This window comes from Plectropomus leopardus, chromosome 23, assembly GCF_026936395.1.
Source record: "Plectropomus leopardus strain MGB_pleo_1.0 chromosome 23, ASM2693639v1, whole genome shotgun sequence".
Classification (NCBI taxonomy): Eukaryota; Metazoa; Chordata; class Actinopteri; order Perciformes; family Serranidae; genus Plectropomus; species Plectropomus leopardus.
Genome location: NC_142198.1, coordinates 1,412,937 through 1,430,047, shown reverse-complemented (window position 1 = coordinate 1,430,047; position 17,111 = coordinate 1,412,937). Strand labels below are relative to the sequence as shown.

The 17,111-nt window shown below is 39.4% G+C and overlaps 1 protein-coding gene across 37 annotated transcripts in view; it reads right to left on the bottom strand.

The window, feature by feature from the left end:
• Positions 1-17,111, bottom strand: part of camk2d1 (calcium/calmodulin-dependent protein kinase (CaM kinase) II delta 1) — a 151,846-nt gene that overhangs the window by 35,870 nt on the left and 98,865 nt on the right. For 15 of the 37 annotated variants that reach the window (XM_088073375.1, XM_088073379.1, XM_088073360.1 and 12 more), the window contains exons 7-13: positions 16,874-16,976; positions 14,590-14,673; positions 10,049-10,143; positions 7,474-7,596; positions 7,282-7,365; positions 6,388-6,430; positions 2,829-2,869 (exon numbers count right to left, since the gene is read on the bottom strand). In XM_088073375.1, coding sequence (XP_087929501.1) covers positions 2,829-2,869; positions 6,388-6,430; positions 7,282-7,365; positions 7,474-7,596; positions 10,049-10,143; positions 14,590-14,673; positions 16,874-16,976 — 573 coding nt within the window. Of the gene's footprint in view, positions 1-463; positions 497-2,828; positions 2,870-6,387; positions 6,431-7,281; positions 7,366-7,473; positions 7,597-10,048; positions 10,144-14,589; positions 14,674-16,873; positions 16,977-17,111 lie in introns of all 37 variants that reach the window. The other 22 variants (XM_088073381.1, XM_042511947.2, XM_088073376.1 and 19 more) reach the window with 3 other exon arrangements.

Sequence of the window (17,111 nt, the reverse complement as noted above, 5' to 3'; positions counted from 1 at the left end):
GCATGCGACTGGTGGTGTTCTATGATGAGTCATTACAAAGTTACATTGTTATTATATGAATGCAGAATTTTTTTGAAAAAGCAAAGGAAAGACTTTTCCTTTTTTAGTAGTGCCGTTCTCTAAACGTAACCTTAGCTTCACTGCAAATATTTTTCAATGAAGCTTCGACACCCCATACAGCCCCACCCACTTTCCTCAGAAGATATGGACCTCACACCAGGAAGGTCTTCAGCTTAATTTATTAGATTTATTTAGTTATTTTTTGGGGGTCCAAAGGTTGTCCAATTTGAATATACGGCATATCTGAAACAAATAAAATCAATCTTTACTGTGTGTTCAGTCATGCAGTGCCTCCCCAGCTTCAGGCAGCAGCATTATGGTGACTTTGAATACAGGGTTTTTCTACAGCTAACTACTCGCAGGTGTCAGTCTGCTTAACAAGCAGCAGCAAGCTCAGGCCTACCCGCAAATGTTCCACACCGTCCGCCTTCCTTTTCTGCATTGAGCAGCCACAACACAATGAGAGAGAAAATGAAGCTGAAACTCAGACACATGGGCACACACACTTTCCGATATGTGTTTCCAGCCTTTCATACAAGAAAATATCCACATAATGCACCCATAGCAGCCAAGATTTATGTGTCACCTCATTTGTCTTAATACTGTGAACAAAGTGACAACATGTATCACATCAGCTCTCTCTAATAACATTACAAAGCGGTGGTAGAAACCAAACAGTAGTGATTAGAAGCCACGTTAAGGTGATGACATGTTGCTCATCAGAGGTGCTGTGAGAGAACCCTCCGGAGAAAACTTGTGAGTAGTTTGTTGGAAGATAAGGTGATGTGGATGGTAAGCATAAGAACACGTAATTGTAGTGACTGAAAGGAGAAGTACACCAACAGCAGCTCATCAGAAGAAAAAGGAGGACATTCCTCACCTAGGCAGGCCTGATTAAAAGGGAGGTGTTTAAAAGGGAAATATCTCTAAAATGCAGATGAGCCTTCCAAAGAGAAGTACTTCAGGTGAGGCAGCAAGATTCAGAGGATGGCAGATTTGAGCTTTTGAACCTTTTTTTTGGCTCTGTGATTTGGTTTAATGGCAAACTGACTGAACACTTGAGTCTCACTGCTGTCATCAACCTCACTGAGTGAACATTGGACTTCATTCATCACATGGAGACAAACATGACTTCACATCAATGCTGTTGTTTCATGAGTGCTGGATGGGCCAAAGTGGGCTGTTTGCAAGCATGTTAATCAGAAGAGCTTTGACCCTTTCAAACCTGCACTGACATCGCACTGGTGCTTTTCACAAGCATTTAAACCTTTTAATCACAAGCAAATTGTTTTTTATTCAAAAACATGAAAAAGCAATCAGCCACTTGGCAAGAAATGTCTCAGAAATTGCTAAAAAAAAAAAAAAAAAGAATTGTGAAGGGTGATGAGAAAATGAAATATTTAGACGATCTATAGTGCATGGCACAAATGCGTTTAGGCCGTGTCAAAGTCTGTTTTTTAAACTGTGGATAATCTTGGCACCAGGTGTGGCACATGGCACAGAGGGGTTGTATTTAGACACTGAATTAATCATGGGTGTGTTTTGGACAGAACACAAATGAACCAATCTGCTTGTCAACCCCCTATTCCCTTTAAAAGCCAGGTGCTCCAGGAATTGGCGGATTGCGATCTAAATGACGGTTATGGTGAATGACAGATGTGAGAGGTGTTCTGCCGAAGAAATCGCTCTGAGGTAAAGCAGGTATGGGAGGATGCGGCAGTGCAGGTCTAGTCATTACGGCCTTACAATGCAGAAAAGTGTACAGTGATGTGACGAGGGGTTAACAAAGCTCAGCATATTTGGGTTAACTGGCAACAACACACAGTTCAGCCTCATGAACTTACTATGTCCTGCAGTGTGCCTTCATTTATGTCCAAGAGACATTCATGATGCATATCAATGTTGTGCAACACACAACATGCCACAAAAAATGCTCTGACTGAGGGCCATATTGTGATGTTCCACCAGCTTTTATTTGCTCAATAACGCATTCACTTTCTGTTGCTTCAAAGTAACAATCCGCCAACAGTGCGCCCGACCACACCTCACTTTAAAACTGACACGCCCAGGGGCGCCAAGATTGACACAAGTACATTTGATATTTAAAGAACATGGGTGCTGGGAGTGAAACTGTCAACTACGTTGGTCTGACACTTGCCACGACACTTGCGCTGTGCCTTGCGCCGAGCATAAGATAGAGCCCAAAGAGTCTGACTCATCAACAAGGGTGAAATTAAATGACAATTTTAGAGGCAGACAGTAGAAACAGGAGGCACACGCACGCACGCACGCACGCACGCACGCACGCACGCACGCACGCACGCACGCACACACACACACACTTTACTTCCTACTATCAATGGTATCAGTGGGGGATTTTCATCATCTGACAGATGATGAGATGAATTCTATCTCCTGCCCTCCAATCATTTAATCATCAGTTATTAGTTCCAACAGTTTCCTCAGATCAGACAACAGATGTTCCTCCTTCTCTCTCACAGATTGACAATCCAGAGGGGGATAATTACTGAAATACTGTATGTGTTACACCCACTTGAGCAATATAATTCACTGAGGCAACTTGAGCTCCTATTTTTACCACAGCAGTGGTGCTGCTGGAGGTCATGGACCACAAAGCTACAGTTTTCCACATTAAGACCTGAGCTGAGACCTGCTTAGGTGCGGTATAATATGCAGCACTGTAGGATGAAAAACAAGGATAAGCTTTCTGTACAAGACATGACAACAGAGAAGAGAGCTGAACTTACTTTGACACCATCCGGCTTTTTGTTCAGCAGGCTCTTGGCTGCTGTTGAGAAAAATATAACAATGCAAGACATCAGTGGCCAGCTGGAATTAAATTACACATGCATGCGCACACACACACACAAACACAAACACACACACACACACACACACACACACACACACACACACAAACATGCATGCACACACCCACCCACCCACGCACACACACACACACACACACACACACACACACACACACACACACACACACACACACACACACACACACACACACACACAGAGTCTATTCAGAGCTGGCCAATTACTAGCTACCTCAAAGTGAGCTCTGCTACAATCGGAAACAGAGGGGAAAAATGGAAATGAAGTCAAGAGATGAAAACTTAGTGAATCATTAGCTTGGGCCATGCAATTACAGCCATGTGATGAGACTGTAGGAGACACTGTGAGCAGCGCCAAGCATTCAGAGCAGCAGTGTGCAGGGTTCTGAGATGTTTAGCTTCTTCTTCCCTTTCTCTGCCCACTTTTATTAAAAACACCTGCATGTTGTACCTCAAACATACTACAAAAACACCCATGAAGAGTAAAGAGTGAGCAAAAATCATGTGTGTTTCTTTGGTTGTGGTGGCCAGTAAAGGCCACCTGCTCCTCAGTTAGCATGCACAGACAGTCTGAGACACAAACATATGATTGACAGTGGCAGGGAGAGCAGCATGGAGAGGTTCATGCATCATCTGAGACAGTGAGGGGACATTATTGGCAGGAGTAATTTGTTAAACTCTACAGTATGCATGTTTAATAACTGATAGAGGCTCTGCATCAAATGTCCTTTAGCAGCTATATTGGAGGAACATTTTTTGAGGAACGAAGGGCAGTTTACTGTAAAATCCATTAATCAGGTGTTTTTGTATGTCATAACTACAAGTAGCTAAATTCACATATATACAACCCAGTCCCAAAAAAGTTGGCATTTTGGCCTAATTTATATTGAGTATAGTTCAAAGATATTTGATGTTAAAACTGATAAACTTCACTGTTTGTTTTCGGACACATACACACATTTAATTTTGATGCCTGCAACACATTGCTCCTCTGGCCCGAGCTCATCTGAGATGAACTGACACAAGTGTGCTGTGATCTGATGAGTCCACATTTCAGTTTTTGGAAATCATGGATGTCGTGCCCTCCAGGCTGAAGAGGAAAAGGACTATCCAGATTGTTATCAGCTCAATGTTCAAAGCATCTGTGATGGTATGGTATGTTAGTGCCCATGGCATTATGGGTAATACAGTGAAGGCACCATGAATGCTGAATGGTACATACAGGTTTTGGAACAATATATGCTGCCATCTAGACAGGGTCCCTGAAAAAGACGTCCCTGGTTATTCCAACAAGACAATGGGACACATTTTGCACGTGTTCCAACAGTGTGGCTTTGTAATAAAAAGGTGCAGCTACTAGACTGACCTCCTGCAGATTAGACCTCGGACTGTTACTGAAGTCGTATATCAGTCAAGAATGGAAAAGAAAACAATTAGCGTCCTCAGGTCCCTAATGCTGACTGTTCAAAGATGTCACACAGTGGTAAACATGCTCCTGTCCCAAATATTTTGAAATATGTGACCCGCCATCACAAAACCAGCAACAAGTCGGCCCGGCATAAGTCGTGTAAACAAAGAAAAATGTTTTTTTTGGTTTTTTTTTAATCAGTGATTTTCATTTTTTTGCAGAATATGCAAAATGAAATCACAAAGAAGGCACTCCATGCTTCAAATAACATTATTGGGCAGTATTGGGCCTTCAAACCATAAACTTTGTATTTGAATTCGGGTTGTTTAACGGGAAAAGCCAGTTCCTAGTTGGGGGTGTGGTGAGAAGAAAGGAGAATTCTTTCCTCAGGATACAGTCATATAGCTGCAAACTTTCTCCAAAACTTATGTACAACACATGGATGGATTCTTTAGTGGCCGAAAGAGACTGGCAGGACATGAGAATAAATGGACACCATGAGGCGAACAGGCATACAGTAGTTACTTCTGAGATGACTACATCGACCAAGAAGCCTACACTTTTGTTACAAACTGTTTTTCATGCTAGAAGCTCTCTTTTAATAATCTACTGTGAGTTTCATCAATGTACAAGTTATCTAGTTAGCTAGCTCAGTACTGTCGTTTTAAAATGCAATGATACGCACATCGAAGCGGTGAGCACCTGCTATTTGAATAACACACCGACCTGATAATGTGCTTGAATAATGTGTGAATAACACGCCCATGGGTACATGAATTAAGTATTGACTGTCCTGTGGGCTAACAGATGTGACTGATAGCTAGACCGGTAGGGGGTTGGATTTATGTAAATGTGATGCACATGAGCAGCCACTGTTACCTGGCTCCCCAGGTAGGTGAGAGTCTTTCAGAAACTTTGAGGCTGGATTTCTCACAAAATTAATTTGAGGAGTGCCTACATTCATTGGCTGGATGGTTTTTCCATGGCTGGACACATATGTCACAGGCATCAAATTCTGATTAATTTTATATTTATATTGGTAAGGGCTGTCTTACAGCAAGGAAAAGCAGTGAAAATATTGTAAATATAGTGCACACCTACACAGATATTGATTATTTTTAGGTGGGTATTTTATTCTGGTGGCATAAAAGTAATTAATGACAGTAAAGTTTCCTCAGCGCTGGTTTATTATATGTATGTGACACATCTATCTGGAAGGTACTGTAAATAAACATTATGATTCGGCCTACTGAAATATGTAAATCTCTAGCCTAAATTCATTAAATGTATAGATAGTCCTAAAACTCATCACTGGGATACTGTGGCAAGAGGCCAAATAGCACAAACCATACTGAGTATGCAATACAACACCACCTTCTGACCACCTGCAGGCTTTTTAAGCAATTCATTTTGGAATTTTTTTTTTTTTTGAATTATCACAATACAAATAAAACTTTTCTTTTCCTCCAATATGGCCATGAGTGGATGCACTGTGTCGGCTGGGAGCCCTGCACTGGTGCTTTATTAGACATGCGTCAGTGCCAAAGCTCACAATGCAGTGACATTGTGACACTGTGAGGACGAGCAGACTGCACCAACAGCTCTTACCTTCCATGAGTTACCACACAAGATGGGGAGGAAGAGAAACACAAGTAAACACTGAGGTCACTGTCATAACTCTGCACAAAAACTGATGTCAATAAATCAAATGTAATCCTGTCATTTGTCATGAAAACAACATCAATAATGCTAGATGCAATTTTAACAGTTTGCCCTTTAGAGGGACCTGAAGACGGGACTACATCGATCTGTGAGGCCATTCAGTCTCTGCTGAGCGACAGTGGAAAGGGCGTACCGCTGGAGCTTATTGAGCTAAAAGCACAGCAAAACTGAAAAAGGCTGCTTTTAAAAGAGCAGCACTTTAAACAATATGCCAAAAACTAACAGAGACAGAGTTAAGGAGAAAACTAACAGCATGTGGCACTGTCTTTAAGAACACTTCAAACAGGACCAGAAGGCCGTCAGTCTTCAATACAGCTGATTCAGTCCTACCTGAGAAGTTGCGAGTGGCCAGCATTGTAGTCAGGATAGCACCCTGGGGAGAGAGACGTGGACACGGAGAGGAGCAAACTCCTGTTTACATTACAGACTGTTAGACCTCTGCCAACAACTGGGCTCATATCCAAAGCTTTTATCGGCTTCACCCTTTAAAACCTGGAAAAACATCACTTTTCTTAACTGGTGTGATTTCTTTCAAAAACATGGAAACAGGGCAATGAGCAACTAAGAAAGAAATAATTTTTTTATAAAAGGGAAAATGTCTGTGGAAACATCTGTGGAAAAACTATTTATAACATATTTAAAAATATTTTACATTTTTTTTGAAAATACTCAAGTCCTTTTTTAGGTCATTTATTTTTTTGTTTGATTTTTACTTTCTTTTAATGTTGTTTCTTCTATTCTTTTCTTTTCTTTCTTTTTTTAACTAATTTTGCATTTTCATGCATCTGTTACTAATGTTTTGCAAATTTTTGAGTCATCTCTTCTTTCATTGCTCATTGCCCTCTTCCCATGTTTTTGAAAGAAATCAAGCCAATTTGCTCAGGTTTCAAAGGGTTAAAGCAATATTGACTTTTGGTTTCACATGGGAGAGAAACTAGCCTTCCGGGTGAAAGTCCTGTTTTGTTTAATCCATGTACTTCCTCACCCTCATGGACGTTATGGCACAGTTATTCTCAGCACTAAGGATTGCTGAAGATGGGTTTATACTGGAGTTAATGGAAGGCAAAGTGCCTCTGATTAAAACACTAAAGGCTGCTTTTGGGGTTGATATCACACACACAGGTGCTTGACAAAGTTTGGATATTTGACAACCTTGGAATGAGAATGTGCTGGTCTTCTGAGGGATTTTAGCCATTCTGTATAAAAGCTCCTGTTGTCACTCACCTTGAGTTTCCTCCTGGCGTTGAATTTCTTGAGGCACTCCACAGTCTCCTGTCTGTGCATCATGGACGCCACAGTGGAGCGTTGCTGTCAACACAGAGGAACAGGGCTGTTAGAAGGCGTGTCTTTGTTAAAGAAATATTGAATACTGTGATGGTATGACAGTGTGTGTGTAAGTGGGTGTGTGACACTTACGCAGATCCAGGGGTGTTTGAGTGCATCTGTGGCGGTCACTCTCTTGGCTGGGTTAATGGTCAGCATCTTGTTGATCAGGTCTTTGGCTTCTGGAGTCACTGTGTCCCACTCAGGAGAGGGGAACTGTTCCAGGAAGGACATCACAGAGACCATTTCAACTATTCACAGTGTTAGTATGCATCTAATAAGATAAGATAAGATAAGATAAGATAATCCTTTATTAGTCCCACAGTGGGGAAATTTCCAACATTGCAGCAGCAAAGGGATAGCAAAATAGCAAGATAACTGTGCAAAATAAACTATATTGATAAATAAAAAAGTACAAAAACGTGCAGGATGAAGATGAAGGAAATAAGCACAGAGGACGACATAAACAAACAATATATACAGTATTTACAACGCAGAGAAACTCAACAGTTAAATAAAGAATGTTCACAGTTGCATGGGTGAAAGTGAAATTGCACTTGTGGTATTAAGCTGTACAAGTGGAGTCAGTTATTGTTGTGTGTGGTCTACTGGGAGCAGTGCTGGTTGTACAGTCTGACTGCAGCAGGGAGGAAGGACCTGCGGTAACACTCCTTCACACACTTGGGGTGAAGCAGTCTGTCACTGAAGGAGCTTTCCAGAGCAGTCAGGGTGTCATGACTGGTGGGAGTCGTTCTCCAGCATGGATGACAGCTTAGCCATCATCCTCCTTTCTCCCACCACCTGCACTGAGTCTAGGGGGCACCCCAGGACAGAGCTGGCCTTCTTGATAAGTTTGTCAAGTCTCTTCCTCTCAGCAGTCGTGATACTGCTGCTCCAGCAGACCACTCCATAGTAGATGGCTGATGCCACTACAGAGTCAAAGAAGGTCCTCAGGAGTGCTCCCTGCACTCCAAAGGACCTGAGTCTCCTCAGCAGGTATAGTCTGCTCTGACCCTTTTTGTAAAGTGACATTGTGTTGATTGAACATTGTGTTGATTACCTGGACTATGTCTTCATATGCTTCATATTTAGAAGTTTAGTGTACATTATGAAGTTATAAGATGTTTCTTGTTGAGTAAACAGGGGTTACTATTAATTAATTTGGTTATTTAACATTTATATTCTCCTAGTTTATCTTTCTCTTTTTTTAATGTAAATATTTAAATTTAATTATTTAATTATTCATTTTAATTATTATTATATTTATAGGTTTACATGAATAAGGAATCTGCTTATCAAAATTCAGTGACTTACCAAGAAGGGGTGGGATTAAATAAATTTGTACTTCCTCTCACTCCTTTTCAAATATGTAATCGTTATCATGCCTTTGACCATTTCTTTATCTTCATATTTTTCATTGTCTTTTGTTGTCTGTGTGCTTGTTTGTATGGTCACTTCTCCATTTTCTTTTTTACATTATCAAAATAAATCAAATCAAATCAAACTTCCATGAACGTTAATCCCTGTCAAGTACGTTGAGGTGTTTTCCGTCCCTTATAAAGGTCAGTGCAATGAATTTCCCACATTTGATTTGTAGATGCAGGGGACTAGAGCTTGGGTCATGAATCTCCATGAGTTTTCAAAGTGAATAATACTTTAAATTGGTACTGGATACTTAGACAGAATTTTAGGTTTGCTCACTTCTTATTTGATCAGCTTTTTCTTGACCTAAATTTGTGACTTTTCAAAAAATATTGATAAATCCAAAACTTTACATCCATGTTTGCTACCTTGCAGTCTCCTCTCCTTCCTTGTGTTGGTGCAATGTTGTTTTCTTGATGCCTTACAGCCAGCACAGCTGTTCATGGAGATATGTGTGTCGCGTAATCTGAATGCTCATGTCTGAATGTATGTCCTCTTACATGTGAAGTATGGATACATACGTACATCCATGAGAAACAAAACAAAACAGGATCCCACTCATAGAACATATAAGGATCAAAAACTTGACGGGGTACCATTTCGGTATCAAAAAAATAGGTTTGATATCAGCACCAAAGGTAAGTTAATATATTGGCTCTGAAGTGGAACATTTGAAATGAATGCCCAGTATGGTGGGAGAGTGTGATGAAGGAGCACATGTCCAATCTGTCCTGGCTGCAAGGACACATGGATTTAAATGAGCAGCTGCTTCCTAATGTTCAAATCATTTTCATTAATTAAATCTGCATTCAATTATAACACAACAGTGTTTCCCATAGTAAATAGGCTGATGGGATTCTTTGTTGTTTTGTTTTTATAATTGTAATGTATTGTATAGCAAACAAAATGAACTGCAGCAGGATAAAATATATTTAATATGGAATACATCAATAAAATTTCAATTAAATTAAATTTCATAAAGCCCATTGTCACAATTCACAATTTGCCTGAGAGGGCTTTACAGCATATGTCATCCCTCTGTCTCATTAGACCCTCACAGTGTCTTTAATTGTACTTGTGCTTTGACAACATGTCATGCCATATAGGGCTATTGAATTGAACTGAAAGAGAAAGATAGAGACAGGGAGAGAGACAGATAGATAGATAGATAGATAGATAGATAGATAGATAGAGAGAGAGAGAGAGAGAGAGAGAGAGAGAGAGAGAGAGAGAGAGAGAAACTCACATCGTAAGCCCCAGCTTTAATTTGCTGGTAGAGTCTGTGCTGGTCCTCATCCCAGAATGGAGGATATCCCACCAGGAGGATGTAGAGAATCACACCTATACACACACACACACACACACACACACACACACACAAACTTACTTTTAAAGGTACGGTGGCCTTGAGGGCTTATAGCCCTGGAAATTAAGAAAACAAGTTGAACTACAAAAAGCTAAAGCAAATAGATCATCAATTCATCAATTAGTAAAATCAAAATGTAAAAAACAACTAAATACCGAAACACACAAAAACATAACCAATGTTTCTGTATTTGGTTGTTTTTTCTCTATTCGCAGTGCATTCATGCAAAGTCCAAATGTAATTTGATTTGTTAACCAAATAAAGATGTGTGCAGCAAACAGAGCTACTTTTGCTGTTTTTGGAGCACTTCTTACTAAATGCTGCACGTGTTGTCAATTTAACCCTTTGAAACTTGAGCAAATTGGCTTGATTTCTTTCAAAGACATGTAAATAAGGCAATTAACAACAAGAAACAACCCCAAAATTATCAAGAAATTTGTAAAATGTTACAAGAAAATTACACAAAAGTTAGCAAAATTTTCTTTGAAAAAGTAACAAACAAAGAAATGACCCACTTTAACATATTTTTTCAATATATAATTATAATAATTATTGATTCTTTCAGTTTGCAGTTCATTCATACTAAATTGCTGATTCATTTTTTAAACAGTGTTTTTGACAGAAATCAAACCAGTTTGCTCAGGTTTAAAATTTTTAAATTGCTTGTGAGAGGTGTTCGGATACATCACAAGAAAACAGATGTCAAACCAGGTTTTAAAGGGTAAATAAAGACGGTTTCTAAATTTGCAGTGTGTTGAGCTCTCCGGGTTACCACACTAAGGTGAATACTGAAGAGCACACATACTGTATATATAATGTCTAAATTAAGAACAGTGTGGTAACAGAAGCACGCGAGTGTTTGTGTTTGCTGATGTTACCATAGAAGGTGGATTTTGATTGGCTGGTTGGTTTCCAGGAAAGATGAAAGAGCTTCTATCTGACGACGAGACGGTCTGACCACAAACACAACAGTCGCTATTGTCTCTGTGGAATCAGTGAGTCGGCAAAGGTGTGTTGAAAGAAGCATGTGTGTTTTAGACTGTGTGTGTGTGTGTGTGTTTTACTTCTCCAGTCCAGGTGGCCTGGCCCATCAGAAGTGTGTAATGAGCGTCTGCAATGATTAATGCAACAGATTGAAGCCTTATGAACTCCTCTGTGGTCCATAAACTACAGAGTACTACATGTATACACACAGTCTGAGGCAGAAAGGAATTAATGACACAACATTCAACTTCAAACTGAATTTTTAATTATCTACTATCTATTATCTATTTATTTTTATTAACATTCATATTATTATTTCTTTTATTATTTTATTATTTGTATTTTTGTCATTATTATTGTTAGGATTTGTTTTTGTTTTCTGTTGCTGATGCTTATTCATATGTTGTTCTTGCTCTGTGCTGCTCCCTGTTAAAAACAACTGTTATAATGAGCTTTGGAAATACTGTTTCACTTTGGTCATGCCAATAAAGCCTCCTTGAATTGAACTGAATTTTACCTACATTAAAAGTACATTTTGCTGACTATCATTTGATGAATCCAACTTGAAGGATTAATGTAAAAACAGCAATTTATGATGTAAGAGGGAGTTACTGATGTGTTGGAAATGATACTTTACAAACTACATGTACTTCTGTGCAGTAATCGTGTCCCACCTAAACCTTGACAAAATACCCTGCGGCAATAAAATACCAGAAAAACCAGAAAAGCCATTATTGTCTTTTCTTGATGCAATTTTTTCAGGTGTCAATATTTAAAAAGATTTATTTATTTCACTGTTGGGTTACTATAGCAAAGGTGAACTGTGCATTGTGAACTGTGTATTTTTTAAGGGAAAAAATCAAAATCCGCCTCAATGGGTATTTTGGATGAGGGGCTGTCTCTCTGGATTAGTCTCTCAGTGGATTATAATCATTAAAACTCTAAAACCCTATTTATGGAACATAATGAGACATATAGAGCAACAGTTGGGCCTCATGCAGCAATATACTTCTTAAATTTTCTATTTTTTTCTCTTAATTTTTTTCTGTTAAGGCAAAAAAAAAAGAAAAAAAAAGTTAACTCTACCAAATGTTCTTGACCACCTAAATTTGTTCTCACCAGGGAATCCTGAATGATGAGTCCCACTTTATCCAAAGTAACCCCCTCTAACGCCCCTCCTTAAATTACCTTTAAAAAAAGTAAATGTGAATTTCCAGAGCATCAGTATCTGTGTTCCAGGAGAATCCAAAACCAACTCTGGCGAAACACCTGAAATGTCTAAGAACAGTATGTATGGTTTTTTTTTGTCCCCTCTCTATATTCCAAGTTTTTGCAGGTCTGTGAATGCAGCACAGAGTTTTGCATGAAATCTTTCCCTCTTCAGCAGCAGTTTCTAGCTTGCAGGGTGGATACTTAATCTGTTGATCTGGTCAGAGCTGATCAGATCAGATTGATGGAGGAGCAGCTTCAGCAAAAGAATGCAAACTTTTAGACCCAGCAAGTAAATTTCACTTTCAGTGCGCCTGATGTTTTACTGCTCAGTCAATGCTCAGATTATGTTCTGCACTCTGATAGTGTGGTGCACTGAATAACTGAATAATATATATAAATCAACAGCACTCCTAATGAACAGGCTGTTAAAAATTAATAATTGTGTGGGAAACAAGGCTTTCTGGGAATTGATAGACCAATTACATATTCTTAGCCCACAAATTTAATAATTCAATCATTAGAATTACTTCAAAACATATAATAATCTAAATTTGATATATGATATACATGCTTTTTTAAAATTTTTCCTCAACATTTTTTTTCTAAAACCTTTATTTCCTTGCATTGGACATAAATTCATGGACTGTGAAAATAAGGCGTTTTTTTTCTTATCTTCGTAAAAGTACAGGGCAAATTTTGTCTCGATGAAAAGAGCAATAATAAGACTAGAACTCCAGCCATGCCCCCACCCACCAGTCAAGTTGCAGTTACGGTTTCCATCCATGTCTGTGAAAAGCATGAATGCTCCACAAACTATAGTATGAAATATTCCCCCTGGCAGCACAGAGCATATCTACAAACCAGTACAATTTAAAGGACCCCCTGTTCTTGAGTTAGGGCCAAAAACATGTTTTATGAGATCACAAGGACTTTGATCACCAGATTCTAATCAGTTAAGTCCAAGTGGAAGTTTGTGCCAAATTTGAGGAAACTTCTGCAAGGCCATCTTCAGATTCATGAAAATGAGATGCATGCAGGGTCGCAGTGACCTTGACCTTTGAACTCCAAATTCTAATCAGCTAATTTTTGAGTCCAAGTCAAATTTGAAGAAATCCCCTCAAGTTGATCTTAAAATGTTTTTCACAGGTATGAGACGGATGGAAAGTCACAGTGACCTTGACCTTTAACCACCAAAATCGAATCAGTTCTTCAAGTCCAGTCAAACAATTGTGCCAAACGTGAAGGAATTTCCTCAAGGTTTTCTTGAGATATCACTTCATAAGAATGAGACTGATGAGGTCACAGGGACCTTGACCTTTGACATATAACCACCAAAATCTAATCTGCTCACTGATGAATCCATGTGAATGTTTGTGTTAAATTGACAGAAATTTGCTCAAGGTGAGGCCCCCAGTAGCTCAGTTGGTAAAGCAGGCACCCTGTGCACAGAGGCTAAGTCCTCACCGAAATGGCCATGGGTTCAATTCCAACCTTGGCCTTTTGCTGCATGTCATCCCCTCTTTCTCCCCCTTTCATCGTTAAGCTATCCTATCTAACAAAAGGCAAAAAGCCCAAGAAAAAAAAAGATTCCCTCGAGTCGTGCTTGAAATATCGCGCTCAAAAGAAAGCCCCAGACAGAAGCACTTATGTATGGATGCCCCTGCCTCAGCTATCACCGGCTTGGAGGCATAAAAACATTTGTGAACTCTTATAAAGAATTGGTACTAATTAAATAAGAATTGTAGTTTTGAAAAAAAAGAGTACATTTGGTCTTATAGCTTATTGCATGAAGCCAATTACTTGTATGTGTAATATTATGGATAACCATGTGTACCTTTAACCATATACATACACTTATTGTACATACATAGCTATGTACAATATACTATATATAACACTTCTCATACCTATTATCCTTCATGTTAAACAGTTTTTTAAAAACATCATTAATATTTTATATTTATAGATGCACTGTATATTTGCACTTTTCCTACTTTGCTCTGCAGCTGCAAAGAAGAAAACGTGCTTGCATCAGTAGCAGCGGCTGAGCCGTGGTGTACTTCGTTGTGTTAAAGTAGTGGCAGCTCGTTTTGCGAACCCCCAGGGAAGGACTCTGATTGGCTGTGTCAAGCCATGATGCTTGTGTGCAACTAATAACAAGCAGCTGCTCCACAAGGCTTCCCCCAATCAAACAACTCATCAGTCCATTTAGTCCAGTGTCTTACCACAGGCCCACATGTCCACGGGCTTCCCGTACGGGTCTTTCCTCAGAACCTCTGGAGACAGGTAACCTGGTGTACCGGCAAAACCTAAAACACACACACACACGCACACACACACACACACACACACACACACACACACACAAACACATAGTTAGCACCCTCTCCTGAGTGCAAAACATTTCACAGCTTCACAAGTTTCTGAGCCGAGGTTAACAAGCTCAAAGGAAAACATCTTTTGTGGGGCTTTCGTTTGGCTCGTGACCAGCAACATGCAGCCCACTTTTAAAAAGACCTCACAGTATTAGCAGTCGTTATGAGACGTTGTACGACTAAAGTCAGAATACTCAGTGAACTGGTTCCAGATGGAGGCTGGAGCTGGGGGAATACACCAATTATTTCTATCTTCCACAGGGAATAGGGAGAAGAACTAGGCCTCAAATATATTGAATCCAAAGCTGAATGAGGAGCCGAGAGCAGTGGCAGACCTACTCCCTTTAGATCGGAAGGCAGACAGGGCTGAGATTGTAAAATGGCACAGTGAAAGATATCCGTTTGATTTAAGGAAATACAAAACTAGGACAAATATCTCCCTTGTTCCATTTTCTTCAATCAGCTCAGTAAAACCTTTCTGAGAAAAAGTGCACAAATGTTACACTGTCTTCTGAAAGAAAATCCATAATTTAGAAATGTCTGATTATGAATCTGCAGCAGCTAAATCCTGCAGAGGACACAGAGTGTTTTATTACAGAAGACTGGATATGATAAGTCCTATTTTCTTTAGGATGTAGTACAGATCATATCTATTTATTAATAAACATGTCTACAAGTGTGTTTCTATTTGTGTATGAAAATGGTACGATTTCTGTGTGAATATGAAGCACACTGATGACGGTTCCTGTTCAGAGTTCATTAACTGCTTTAACCCCATATTAAGTAAGATGTAAAACCAGTTGCAAAAATCTTAGAATGGTAATTATCATGCTTGCATCATGCAAGATCCATGAAATTAGTTAATTGGTTTTACATTATCAGTGTATTACCTGAGTGCATTACTGAGTGCATTTCCATGCATAAATAAGTCCACTTTTTGCCCTTATTTCAGTATAAGCAATATTCCTACATATTACATGGCTAATGAAAATAATTTGCAACTAATCTTCCTGTTTACATGCAGCCATGGCTCAGAGGTGGAGCAGGTTGTCCATTAATTGTTAGATCCCCAGCTCCTCCAGTTTACGTTAAAGTAATGGATGCTCCGTGTGTGAGTGCGTGTGAATGGTTACTGAGTAGCAGCTGGCACCTTGAACGGTAGCCTCCGCCACCAATGCGTAAATAGGTGAATGCGACTTGTAAGGTGAAAGCCCTCTGAGTGGTTGGAAGACTAGAAAAAAAGCTATATAGGTTCAGTCCATTTACCATTTCCTCTGATTAACGTGCCCTTACATGAGGTTTATCACGTCAAATTGAGACTGAGAGGAGCTGCATGTCATTTGCTTCTTTGCATCAAAAACAGGATTTTTTTTTTCAGTTTTTACTGGTGATGCACTTGTTGGACCGTGCAGACACAGCCTCCCTCTTTTATTCCTTTATTGCCTTCTTGAAGAGGTTGTCAATATCCAATAAATTATTGTTGTCTTTCAGAATATTAAAGTAATAGTTTGGAATTTTTGAAGTGGGCTGTAAAGGATTCATATGTAAAGATAATGTATAACATTCAGCAGCTGGCAGTCGGGGTGCTGCCTGTTTGCAGAAACAGATGAGGCGTGCCCCCCACAGAGGATGATATAAAAATATATTTTAGCCATTCTAAAAAAGGCCTACCTAGAGGATGCTGTATTGAGAGATATTTCGCAGCTTCACCTCACTGTCACACAACCTTTTACATATCTCATCCGCCGCCAGACAGCCTTAATATTATTTTCTGCTTTCACTGAGTTTATTTTTCACAGAGACATGGCTAACCCTTAACATCCTTGATCGAGCTGTTGTACTGGATAGATGGGCCTTGTTGGGAACCACAAGGACACTCTGATGCAAATTCAAAAAATGCACTCCAATAATTGTATGATGCCATCAGCAGCAACAGATGGGATCTTCATAGTATTAGCTGCTAATTTTTATCAACTTTGTTTAAAAAAAATCTTTCTACTATATCCTACCTTCTATAGCCAAAATGATAAAAAAAAACATATTTCATTAAAATGTATTAATTAAAAGCCCTGAAAGTATGAAGCCCAAATGACCACAGAATCCCAAATGAAAAAGCCATATAGAAAGTACTCACCAAACCATGCCTGCTGGTCTCCCTGCACTTCAATAGCCAGGCCAAAATCTGCCAGTTTAACCGCTGCCCCCTTCAACTTGCTGGCTAGGAGCAGATTTTCTGGCTTGGAGTGAAGAGACACAGATTGAAACTGTCAGTACCCACTGACATATTTTTAAAATGCAAATAAACATGAGTGAGGTCAGCTCACAGGCTTTTAAGCAGCAGATAGGGCTATTATAGTTCACCGAGTAATAAC